Here is a 12,923-nt window from a genome sequence, read left to right as displayed (position 1 = left end):
CCCTTGTACTCCTCGGGCCCTACATTCTGCACATCCTTATTCACAAAGATGAGCCAAGAAAGAGCCAGCATAGTTCAGGACAAATCCTAGCCAATCAATCACTCAGTCAGTCATCAAGCATTTATTAAGCATCTACTATGTGCCAAACACTTCGGTAAGTGTGAGGGATACAAAGACTAAAGTGAAGTAGGGCTCAGCCCTGCCTTTAGCCAGCTTCCAGTCTAACTGGGAAGGCATCGTACAAACATTAAGTATAGGTAAACTATAGTACAGTGAATGCCAGGTAGTTTGGGGAGGGAGGAATGGAGAGCAGTGCCTAAAATAGACAGAGATAAGGAAGGCAGGGCAGGGGACAGAGCCCCAAGAGTTGGGGGACCTGAGCGAACTGGCTCTTCCATTATTTTGCTCTGTGACCTTTGGAAATTCCTTGAGTTTCACTTTCTTCAGAACTCTTAAGTCTCACTTAACTCTGCCCTCTGGAGGTTCTGTGACTTGGACAATGTCCCTGTGACTGGGAGGAGGGAAGATGTCTCGAAGTCAGTGGGTTAGATTGGATTAACTACTGGTCTGGGAGGCAGGAGGCTCAGAGCTAAGTCTGTTTCACCCGTGAATCGTCCTGTGACCTCGAATAAGTCTCAACTTCAGTGGCTCTCCATCATCAACATGTTGTTCTACATCCCAGTCTCTTTAGCCATTTGCCCTAGAGGAACGATTTCACAAGATATATGCAAAGACAAAATAAACTGATAACAGCAGTCCCCTTGCCTCCCCATTTTTTTTTTCCTGAAGCTAGATTTAGTACACAGACTTTCAGTTTAAGATATCTGCCATCAAAGGAGGAAGGGACAGGATTGAGAGTGAGCAATAACTTTAACCTTTCCCCTAAACAATTCTTTTAGGGGCTCTTTAATTCATTATAGAAGTCAGTCAGTGAATTTAGAATTTCTGCCAATGAACTTTGCCAGAATAGGGAATGTTAGGCAGGAAGAGTCCTTGGAAGCTACCCCCTCTACCTCTCTTGTGTTACAAAGAAGCTTAGGCCCAGATGGGGCAAGGGACTTGGGTCAAAGCAACACAGCAAGTTGATATCACCTGGAAGCCAAAGTAAAAGGCATCGAATTTTCATTTTTCATTATTTGAATGAAAGGGGGAAGAAATAGTTCAGAAATTCTAAGGAAAGCCTGTGCATTCATATCTCAGGTAGGGAGAGGTACATCTCACTCTGAGCCAGAGTTTTCCGCCTGCCACATAGAATCTAATAGCTCCTAGCTTCTCTCCCAGGAAATGGGCTGAACTCACTATTTTTTAGACACTGGACAGTTTTGGTCTTCGATAATGTCGGGTAGAGTGGGTTCAAATTTCTGCTCTGCTAATGATTAGCTGAGTCAAAGGACTTGAATTCGATTCCTGCTCCTGATAATGACCAGGGGCCATTGCTTTCCCCTCTGTGGGGCTCAGTTTCCTTATTTGTACAATGAGAGGCTTCACTCAGAGTGGCCAATTTGTGGAGTCTCTTCCAATTCTAACATTGTCTGAGTTTAAGCCTACTTCTGAAGGAAGAAAGCCTACTTTGAAAGGTCTGCAGACCAAAATCTCTCCTTCTTTTCTTTTTTTCCTCAGTATATTTTTATTTCATTAAAATTTCCCCAAATGCATTTTTAAAAATTTAATATTTATTTTAAAAAAATTTTGAGTTCCAAATTTGTTTCCTTCCTTCTACCCCTTCTCCCTCCTTAAGAAGGCAAGCAACTTGATATCAATTATCCATGTGAAGTCATGAAAAACCTATTTCCATGTTAGCCATATTGCAAAAGAAAACAGGCCTAAAAAGTGGAGAAAAGTACAGAAAGTAAAAAAGTAAGCTTCAGTCTGCACTCAGAGTTCATCAGTTCTTTTTCTGGAGGTGGAGAGTACTGTTCATCGGGGTCCTTTGGAATTGTCTTAGATTATTGTCTTGTCAGAGTAGCGATCTCCCTTTCTTTTCAAGGGTTGTGGGATCATTGATTTAGAACTGGAAGGATCCTAGATCTCGACGACTGAAAAGAACCTCAGAGGCCATCTAGGAAACTGAGACCCAGGAAGGTCAAATCATTCACCCAAGACTGCACAGGTAGTGAGTATCAGGAGCAGGATTTGAACCCCTGTTGTTGTCCCATGGATATCATCTCATCCAGGTCCCTCATTTTGCAATTGAGCAGCTGGCATAGTGAGAGAGAACTAGCTCTGGAGTCAGAAAAACTGAGTTCAACTGCCTGCCCCCGCCCCTAATACCTCTGTGACGTAGAGAGAGCTACTACCTCTCTACACATCAATTAACTCATTTATAAAATGTGTGTGTGGGAATGAAGTTGATGATCTCTGGAGTCCCTTGTAACTCTATGATCCTATGACTCAAGGCCCAGTGAAGTTAAGTGACTAGCCCTGAAATTACTCAGGTAATAAATAACAAAACCAGAATTCAAATTCAGGTCTTTTTAACTGAGAATCCAGTACTTTCCACTGTATCATGCAATTTTCCTAAGGTTTGTTTCCCTTTCAGCTGGGAGGAAGACAGAAACCTATGTGGAAGGGGGATGGTAGAGTTTAACCGTTCTGTTACCCCCTGAACATACACACACACGCACACACACAGACATACACATCTGCTCAAATATGGACTTACACAAGAAACTAGGATGCAATAAATTATCAGTCACCTGGGCAGGACCAAATAACTTACTTCCCAACAGGGCTATTCATTGCCCAGAGCTGGGCCAATCTAGATGTTAATCATTAACCCTACAGAGGGTCAAAATGGAAAGGCAGATGTTTCTATATAAAGATACCAGGCACCCAGGGATATTCAGGTTATAGAGATGAGCCCCATTCTGGTGAGGATGGGCATGAAGAGAGTGTTACCACTGACTCAGTCTTATTTAGGGTTCCTTGAGTCACATGCTGTTTCTGTATTTTTGTACCCCCCCCCCAAGTCAGATTGCCCCATGGGAGCACATTGTTGGGACATCCACACCCCTCCCCCCACCTCCGTCCCCACCAATCTTTCCTGATGTTTTCATCACTGCCCTGATGATGTGATAATATTCTTACGTGGAGAAAATAAAAGTGGCATTTGTTTAGACATAATTAATGAAATATTTATGTTGCATGAGACTGTGTGATAAAGCCCCGCGCTGGCAGAAGCCATTTGCTCCTGATTACATTTGTGATTTTTTTATATGACCAGACATTCTGACGCCAGTTCTTTTACACCGAGCAGATGTCATGTTCTAAAAATGGGTGCCAGATGCTGAGAGCCACATAAGGGTAATTTGTTTAAGAGCTGGCTTGGACTTTTTGCATTCAATTAGACTGCGCGGTGACCCTCACACAATCGTTTGAGGTACCATGGCTAACTTCAGACATGCATTTTAATAACAGATTTCATTTCTGAATGCATTTGAAGCCCCATGATCCATAAATGGTGTTTAAGAAATTAATTGATTTCTGCATAATACTGTGTGTGTGTGTGTGTGTGTGTTTAAAATATGGACACCAAGAGCTGTGCAACGCCCTTGGCCAAGGGCCAGAAATTTAATTAATGTGGGGAGCCAAATTTCAGATTGCCCTTAGGTAGCTCTGCTGCTTAGACTTAGGGCAGGTGCAGTGGGCAGGGAGGGAGAGGGAGTGTTGGGTTGTGAAATCTAGGAAAGAAATCCCTTCTGCTTGATTGGATACCTTGTTTCTATTTCAGGCTCCAAGCACCTACCTGTCAGAGCACAGATGACTGAGTGCTGTTCCTCCTCCTCATCTGATACTACCTCCTCCTCAGATGGTGAATTTGAATCCAAACCTTCCTTACCACCAAAGGTAATCTGCCCCTTGACAACCAAGGAAAGAGTTGGCTCTGTAGGGGCTGACTTTTAGGAGAACTGTGAGTTTCCAACCCAGAGCATTCTCAAAGTGGCAGAGAGTTTTATTTAACAGACTTACCTGTTATAGCATCTGACGCTTAGGTCTTCCCTTCCCTTTGGCAAGAGCCAAGAGTCTTTTCATTTGCAGAATCTTTCAGGTCTTACAGATGAATCTTTTCTTTCTCTAAGAAGAGCTTCATTTGAAGGAGGAGGGAAAAAACCCCCAAGACAGCAACATATTTACTTGGAACCACTTGGAAACTGCAGCTCTAAAGTGGTTTTAATATGAAGTCCAACAAGCAAACCATCGAAAAATGAAAACAAACAGATGCCTATGTCCCCAGGGGGAAACACAGCTTCATGTAAGAAGCACTAGAGGCAGATTGCATGGAAAATGTTATGTTTATTCTAATCAGAAATATTAAATGAACCATGCATTTGCATCTAGGCATTTATATTCTGAAAATGCCTACTGCGACTTGAGTTTGGAGAGGCTGCTGATGGTACACTTGGAGAATTTCCTTCTTGCTTGTTACTCCCTAGAATTTGGGCCTTCTTTCTAGACTTTGATTCGAGTAAATCTCTCCCTGACCAGTATCCTCCCTCCCAAATTCTATCCTGTTTTTCGTTGTCCCCATGGGTTGCTGGGACAGGAACCTTTCAGAGGGGCCTTTGGGCTGATGGCTCAGCCTAATGTGTTTACACTGGTGGACAGAAAAGTGGTTTCTCTGCCATTTACTGTGTTTATTTGTTGGCTCAGTGAGGTTCCCGGAGAGGAAGGAGGGGAACCGAATTTATTTACTTACAATTGTTTCTTCCACATCTGGTGATGTAGGCATTGGCTTATAACTTAGGACTTCCTGACCCCACTGCCCAAATAGGACTAAGTCAGTGACCTGGTGTGTATGTGTGTGCTTATATGTGTAAGAGAAAGAAAGACAGAGACTGGTAGAGAAAGAAAGACACAGAGACACACAGAAGGACAGATAGAAGAAGGAAGGGAAGGAGATGGAGAAAGTCAAGAGAGGAGACATAATGAGACTTGAAGAGAGAGAGAGAGAGAGGGAAGGGTGAGAGGAGAGCATGGAAGAGAGGTGAGATTGAAACTGTTCCTGATCACCTATCTCTGATTATACATTGAAACCATGTTTTGTGTTTTCTGTTGATCTTTACACCCTCCATATCATCTCATTCATTCTTCTTTTGACTTCTTATCTCTCTCTCTTGATGTCTATTCAATATAGGCAATATAGACTAAGGCTCTCACCCTAGCTCTCTTATCTGTTCTCTCTACACAGTCTCCCTGGGAGAACTTATTTGCTTACATGGCTTCAATTATCACCTCTATCTCAATCTCAAATTAGCATCTATTCTTTGGGCTCCCTTGTTCTCCACCTGGATGTTAGAAATCTCCACCTTCATGTCCCACCAGCACCAAAGAACTCATCATCTCCTAGAGGAGCATAAGATCATAGGTTTAGTTCTGGGAGGTACCTTGGAGGCCATTTAATCTAATAGTCTTCTTTTACAAATGAAGTCAAGAGATGTAAAATGACTTGTCTTGGGTCACCCAAGTAGGAAGTGTAGAAACCAAGATTTAAACTCAGGTCATCTGATTCCAGAAATGATAAGCTTTCTCTTGTACCAAGTTGTCTCCCTGGAGAGATATTGACTTGTCCAAGTCCATATTGTCCCTTTCCCAAGGATAAATGCTGACCACCCACAGACCTCTTGGTTGGTAATAATAACTGACATTTAATAGCACTTTAAACTTTGCAGCCCCAACACCCACCCCTTCCATGTTATGCTGACTTTTCTACAGCTAAAACCACCATATCTTCCCAGTTACCCAATTATTGAAATCTTAGAGTCACCTTTGAATCGTGCTCCTCTTTGTTTAGTCACTGAGTCCCGTAGATTCTTTCTCTGCAATATCCCTCCCATATGTTCCTTTCCATTCCCATGCCTGTCACCACCCTAATTCACCCCCTCATTACCTGTTACCTAGTTTCTTCATAGGGCTGTGATAGAGAGGTAGGCTTTATGTGACATCTTACAGGCATCTCATGTAACACTTAGGGCACTATAGTAGAACAAGCAACCTACTTTGGTTTGGGTTCTACCCAACAGTATCCTGGTAAATGTTTAACAAAGGGCTATTGAGAAAAATGTATGAACAATACCCTTTTAATTTTAATCTGCATTACTAACATTTTCTCCATCACATTCTTAAATCTAGACAATCTGCAAAGCAGTAAATGAAGACGTGATTTAAAGCACTTGCTGATTTCTGAAGCGTAAATGCTCATACTGGAAATTTAACAAAGGGTTCCAGAGAGCCAGTTTGAGCTGGTTCCAGCACACCCTACTGTTACCTTATTTATACCCACAGCAAAATCAGGATGACACTGATTAATCAGCAAGGCAGAAAAATGCACAATCTGTCCACTGTGTGGCACTATACTCAAACACTGGTCCAATGGTCTCATCTAGGTCTCTCAGACACATACACAAGAGTGTATGTGTATGATTCTCCATCCTTCACTGCTCCTTCACAAAACTGCTAGGTAGGATTTAAAATAAAACAAAACATTCTGGCCAGAGTCAGAACTGATCCAGGGTATGATATGGCATATGGTTCCCAAATTATTACAATTAGAAAAATATCTGATTTGGAATGCCCCCCCTCTTGCCCCATCCCTTACATCTGGAATTTTCCTTTCTATTTTCATAGAAAACAGACCATCCATCTTTATAGTCACATCATTTATTGTATATAATGAATATGAAAGAAAAACTGTCTCCAACTGTCTCCTAAAACTGAAATCTCTTTGCATGGGTCCCCTCAATTTTCTAAGATTATGGAAGTATTAAGGGAAGTGACCTCTCAGAGGAGAAGCTTTGTTCCTTCTGGCTTACCCACTGATGAGGTTTTGGAAACTTGCTAGTTCTTGTCATTCAGGAATTCATCTTCGTTCCAGTGTTTGAAACACCTTAGCAAGATTGATTCCTGAAGTCTCTGCTCTCCTCTCTGCCCCCAGATGGAATCCCAGCCTTCCTAACCTACTGTTTCCAGTGACCACAGGCAAAGCCTTAGGAAAGCAGTGGTCAGGGTAGGTGGGTGCAGTGTTACTCTCAATGCCATGGCCGTCCAACTCCTTGCAGTTGCCATGGACGACAGGGAATCTCAGTCCCCCTGGACATCTTTCCCTTTGCTCATGTGCTCATACATTTCAGAGTCAGAAATTCTTTCTTGGATGAAGAAGAGAAAAATTGAGAACCTTGGGATCTAGGTACCCACATACAGATCCCTCACTGATCTGTTTGCCCCACTGAATTTCTGGAGGATCCCTTGGATTTTGACAAAGAAGAGATATGGTACAGACACATGTTAGCATTGGAAGGAGCCTCAAGAATATCTAGTGCAATAAAACTAAGTCAAATAACAGAAGAGGAAACTGAGATTCTGAGAAGTATAACTTATTCAAGGTCAAAAAGAGCAAGCTAGAATAAATCCTAGGCCTAAAACGGAAGTCTCCTGTCTTCTAAGCCATGCCACACTCATTCCCTAATTGACCTCTTCTCCTCTGGGCTCCATGGTCTTCTCAGAGCCCAGATCTGATGGTCTCATCTAATGGTTAGCATTTAACACTTTCCTCGTTGTGGCCCCAATTTGATTCCCAGTTATGGAAGATCGCTGAGAGACAGCATGGTATAGTGGATATAGTATGAGAGTTGGAGGCAGGAAAAGTGGGCTTCAAATCTTGCCTCAGTCACTATCAGTGGGACCCTGTGCAGGTCATATTAAGGCCAAACCTGAGTTTTCATTTCCTCACCCGTAAAGTAAGTTGTACCTAAAGTCCCTTCCAACTTTAAAGCTACAATCCCATGTCACTCTCCTGCTAAAAAACAGACAAGACAAAACATCTTCATTGATTCCCTTTTGCCTGTAGAATAAAATTTAAACTTTTCAACCAAACACTAAGACCTTGAAGAATTTACTCTTAATCTACTTTTCACACCTTTTATCTTTCTATACCTTTTCCAGAATCTTACATCCCAACCAAAACAGTTCGGACAACTAGCATTTTTTTAAGCACCTACTGTATGCCAAGTACTGGGAATACAAAAAAAAGGGGGGGAGGGGAGAAATCTCAATCCCTGCTCTCAAGGAGTTCATACTGTATTAGAGAAGGCAACTTGCAAACAGCTATTCACGAGAAAGTATATGCAGGATAAATTGGGGGTAATCTCAGAAGGCACTAAAATTAAGGAGGACTGGGAAAGACCGTGCAGAAGGTGGGGCTTTAACTGAGAAGGGAGAACATTATAGGTATGGAAGACAACCAGCAAAAACTCCTGGGGTCAGGAGATGGACTGTTGAGTGCAAAGAACAGTTTCAAACTGATCCATTCTAATTTTCAGAGAGTTTGTTGTTTAGGCAAAGATTTGTACCTCTTTCAATCTAAGCCATTAATTCTCTCTTAGTTCTTTCTTCCATAACTCTCATTTCTTTTCCATTTTTTTCTCTAGCACTCATTTCAATGTTCTTAACATTCATTTTTTAAAATTTTTGAGTTCCAAGTTCTCTCCCTCCCTCTACCTCCACCTTACCTGCTGAGAAGACAGGCAAACCCCATTATACATGTAAAGTAATACAAAACAAACATACTCATTTTAATTATAAAATTACTTAAAACTTTTAAAAACTCTCCTTTCTTCTAGAAGTTCTATTTGAATCTGTGACAAAGCTGTGTTTTTCTTTGTGGCTTTGACTGTAGATGTTTTGGAGTGGTTCTTCCTCTGAGTTTGTTTGAGTCTTAAGTGTCAATGGTATCATATAGCTTTGTTTTGAATGATGGGATTCTTAACTTTCTCATGCTGTACTTTCCACCAGGAATGCCATATTCCCTCTCCTCATTCATCTCTGCTTAACTTTTACTCATAATTTAAGGCTTATTTTGAATGCTACCTCCTCTATAAATTCTACCCACATTCTTCCCAGTTGGAAATAATCTCAGATTTTAGATATGATTAATGAAAGCATTTCAAGAAAGATAAGAGAGAGCAGAGATAATATCAGATTTCTTTTTTTCTCCTTCCTCTTCCTTCCTTTCTTCCTCCTTTCTTCTTCCTCTTTTTTCCTCCCTATTCGTTGTTATCAATTTTTAAATATTCCTATTTCTGGGAACAGTAAGGCATAGAAACTTAATCAACTCAAACCAGTCCTTCTTTAATAGTATTAAACAGTCCAAAATTAGGGGAAATATGGGATTGTTTCTCCACTATGCATAAGTCTAAAGAAGCAGTTTAAGAATAGGAGTGCAGTTGCCACCACAGTCCTGTGAGGTGTCCCTTCCTCAATACCATTACATCCTAACTGGAATGAAGGAAGAGAAGGTATTCAGGAGTGATTGCTCAATTTTGCACTACCTATACTAACTTGGACTGGACTATTTACCAGCTTTCCTGAGTGATTACAATCAATTCAGATTTCTTATTCCTACAAACCATAAGGAAAGACTATTGGAGATTCCCTAGAGAAATTCTTTCCCCTTTTATATAAAGACCTCTCTCTTAAGGGCATAAACTTTATGGTTTAAATTCCATGGGCAGAGTACATAGAGACTCACATCACTCACATAAAATGATTACAAGGAGACAGAAACAAATATGCCTGGTCAGTCAGAACCTCAGACTCAATCCCACATCTCATTTCCAACTGTACAGGGTGAATATGCTCATGCACTCTGCCTCAGTCAAACCTGTATGCTGTGACTAGTCTCAAGTCCCTAGCACCAACAGACTCTTTTTAAAAAAATACTTTATTTTTAATATTCTTTTCTTTTTAAATTTTAAGTTCCAAATTCCCTCCCTCCCTCCTACTCCTTCCCCACCCACTGAGAAGGCAAGCAATATGGTATCAATTATACATGTGAAATCATGCAAAAACATTTCCTTATTAGTCATTTTTTTAAAAGCAAGAAAATGAGAAAATTATATGTCACTTTGCACTCAGAGTTCATCCGTTCTCTCTCTGGAGGTGGATAGCATTTTTTCATCATGGTCTTTCAGAATTGTCTTGGATTCTTGTCTTGATCAGAATAGCCATGTCATTCTCCATTGATCATCATACAATACTGTTGTTACAGTGTACAGTGTTCTCCTGGTTCTACTCATTTCACTTTGCATCAGTTCATATGAAGTCTTCCCAGGTTTTTCTGAAACCATCTAGCCCTTCATTTCTTATAATACAGTAGTGTTCCATCACAATGATATGCCACAGCTCGGTCAGCCATTTCCCAATTTCCAATTCTTTGCTACCAGAAAAAAAGAGCTACTGTAAATATTTTTGTACATATGGTTCCTTTTCCTTTGATCTCTTTGGGATACAGACCTAGTAGTGATATGCTGGGTCAAAGCATATGCACAGTTTTATAGCCCTGTGGACTTAGACCCACATCCTTCTTCAGAATGGTTAAACCAGTTCACTGCAACAATAGTTCATTTGTGCACCTGCTTGCCTCATCCCCTTCAGTATCTGTAATTTCTGATAAGTGCAAGGTGGTACCTCAGCGTTGTTTGAATTTGCCTTTCTCTAATCAATAGTGATAGCATTTTTTTTTCATATGAGTTTAGATAGTTTTGATTTCTTCATCTGAAAACTGCCTATTTATACCATTTAACCATTTATCAATTGGTGACTGGCTCTTATTTTTGTAAATTTGGCTCAGTTCTACACTCAATATATATTTGAAAAACGAGGCCTTTAGCAGAGAAACTCGCTGTAAAAATTGTTGTTATGACTTCATTATCTATGGTACCTTTTAGCAAAATGTAGTTTCCCTGTTGTTTCTTTTAATTTAGTCTGTTTTTGCCATTTTTTTAGTTCAGCTAAGGAATATTGATTCTGTTTCAGCTTTTATTTTAATTCTGTGTGTCTTTCTGTTTCATGTGTTTCTCTTGTAAACAATATATTGTTGAAGTCTGGTTTCTAATCATTTCTTCTGTCTGTTTCCATTTTATGGGTGAGCTTGTCCCATTCACATTTATGATTATTAATTGTTTATTTCCCTCCATTCCGTTTTCTTCTATGTCTCCTTCTCGATCTCTTTTTATTATGCCTTTCCTCAAAAGTTTGTTTGCCACTAACCCCTGTCTCCTTTAATGTCTTCTCTTTTATCATCTCTTTCCCTTTCACTTATCCCATCCCACTCCTATTTCTCTATTGTTTAAATTACATTTCTATGTACAATTGAGTGTATGTATGTACATATACACACACATATATATTCTTTCCTTTTTGAATCAATTCCAGTTGCCTGCCACCACCCCCATCTCTACCTCCACTGAAAAAGCTCTTCCTGGCACACTTCTTTTATATGAGAAAAATTTCTCCCTTCCTTCTCCTCTTACCACATCCCTCTTTCTTACCCCTTCATTATTTTGGAGACATTCCAACATAATTGGCTTATATCCATGTTGTCTGTCTATGCAAACTCCTTTTAACTGCTCTAATAATGATAAAATCCTTAGGAATTACAAGTATCATTTTTCTATATAGCAATGTAAATAGTTTAACTTTATTGAGACCCCTATGATTACTCTTTCATGTTTGCCTGTTTGTGCTTCTCTTGAGTCTTATGTTTGAATACAAAATTTTCTATATTATAATAGAACTATATATTCTATATATATGGATATATATTCTATATATAGAATATTCTATATTATTCTAATGATCTTTTCATTACAAATACTTGAAAGTCCTCTATTTCATTAAATATCCATTTCCCCCCCTGAAAGATTGCACTCAGTTTTGCTGAGTAATTGATTCTTGGTTGTAATCCTAGCTTCTTTACCCTTTAGAGTATCATATTCTACTTCCTCTGCTTCTTTAACATGGAAGTCATTAAATCCTGTGTGATCTTGACTGGCTGTGCAATATTGGAATTATTTCTTTCTGGCTGCTTGAAATATTTTCCCTTTTATCTTGGAGCTCTAGAATTTGGCTATAATATTCCTGGGAGTTTTCATTTTGGGATCTCTTTCAGGAGGTGATTAATACTTTTATTTTCAATTTCTATTTTACCTTCTGGATCTAAGATATTGAGGCAGTTTTCCTTGATAATTTCTTGAAAGATGTTGTTCAGTCTCTTTCTTGGATCATGGCATTTAGGTAGTCCAGTATTTCTTAAATAATCTATCCTTGATCGATTTTTCCAGGTCAGTTTTTTTCTTATGAGATTTCACATTTTCTTTTTTTTCGTTCTTTTGATTTTGTTTTAATATTTCTTGATGTCTCATGGAGTCATTAGCTTCCACTTGCCCAATTCTAATTTTGAAAGAATTATTTTCTTCATTGAGATTTTGCGTCTCTCTTTCCATTTGGCCAATTGTTTTTCTTTTTTTTTTTTAGGAGTTCTTTACTTCAGTGAATTTTGGGGCCTCTCTTACCATTAAGCCAATTTTGTTTTGTAAGGTGTTATTTTCTTTGGTATTTTTTGTGCCGCTTTTACCAAGTTGTTAATTCTTTTTTCATTATTTTCTTGTATCCCTCTCATTTCTTTCTCTGATGTTTCCCTGTGCCACTTTTAGCTCTGTAACTCTTCCACGGATTCTTGTTGGGCTTAGATTCCATTTAGTACTTTTCTTTGAAGCTTTGTGGGTAGCTGTCACGTTGTTGTCTTCTCTGAACTTTAGATCTTGGTCTTCCCTGCCACCATAGTAGCTTTTTATAGTCAAACTCTTTTTTTTTTTTTTGTCGTTTGCTTATTTTTGTGGCCTATTTCTTCCCTTTGAACTTTATGTTAAATTTGGTCTCTGCTGATGTGGGGGTGGGGAGGCACTGTCCCATGCCTCATTCTATTGTTTTCAGCGTTAGTTCTGGAGGTCTGAAAATTTTTGGTGCTTAGGAGGTGTGATCTGGGAAGAGGCATGGTCGCTGCTCTCCTGGTCAGTGTTCTGCTCAGGAAGGACCTCTGGTCCCCTATAGACACTTTGCTTTGGAGCTGAGACCAGGGCCTCTCCTCC

General features: G+C 39.8%; 1 protein-coding gene across 7 annotated transcripts in view; it reads left to right on the top strand.

Moving 5' to 3' along the window:
• The window catches only part of MICAL2 (microtubule associated monooxygenase, calponin and LIM domain containing 2), a 253,290-nt gene that overhangs the window by 201,758 nt on the left and 38,609 nt on the right, over nucleotides 1-12,923 (top strand). For all 7 annotated transcript variants that reach the window (XM_072619419.1, XM_072619417.1, XM_072619416.1 and 4 more), the window contains one exon: nucleotides 3,731-3,846. In XM_072619419.1, the coding sequence (XP_072475520.1) occupies nucleotides 3,731-3,846 (116 nt within the window). The remainder of the gene's footprint in view (nucleotides 1-3,730; nucleotides 3,847-12,923) is intronic.

This window comes from Notamacropus eugenii, chromosome 6, assembly GCF_028372415.1.
Source record: "Notamacropus eugenii isolate mMacEug1 chromosome 6, mMacEug1.pri_v2, whole genome shotgun sequence".
Lineage (NCBI taxonomy): Eukaryota > Metazoa > Chordata > Mammalia > Diprotodontia > Macropodidae > Notamacropus > Notamacropus eugenii.
Note: the sequence above shows the minus strand (reverse complement) of the source record. Positions and strands in the feature narration are given on the sequence as shown.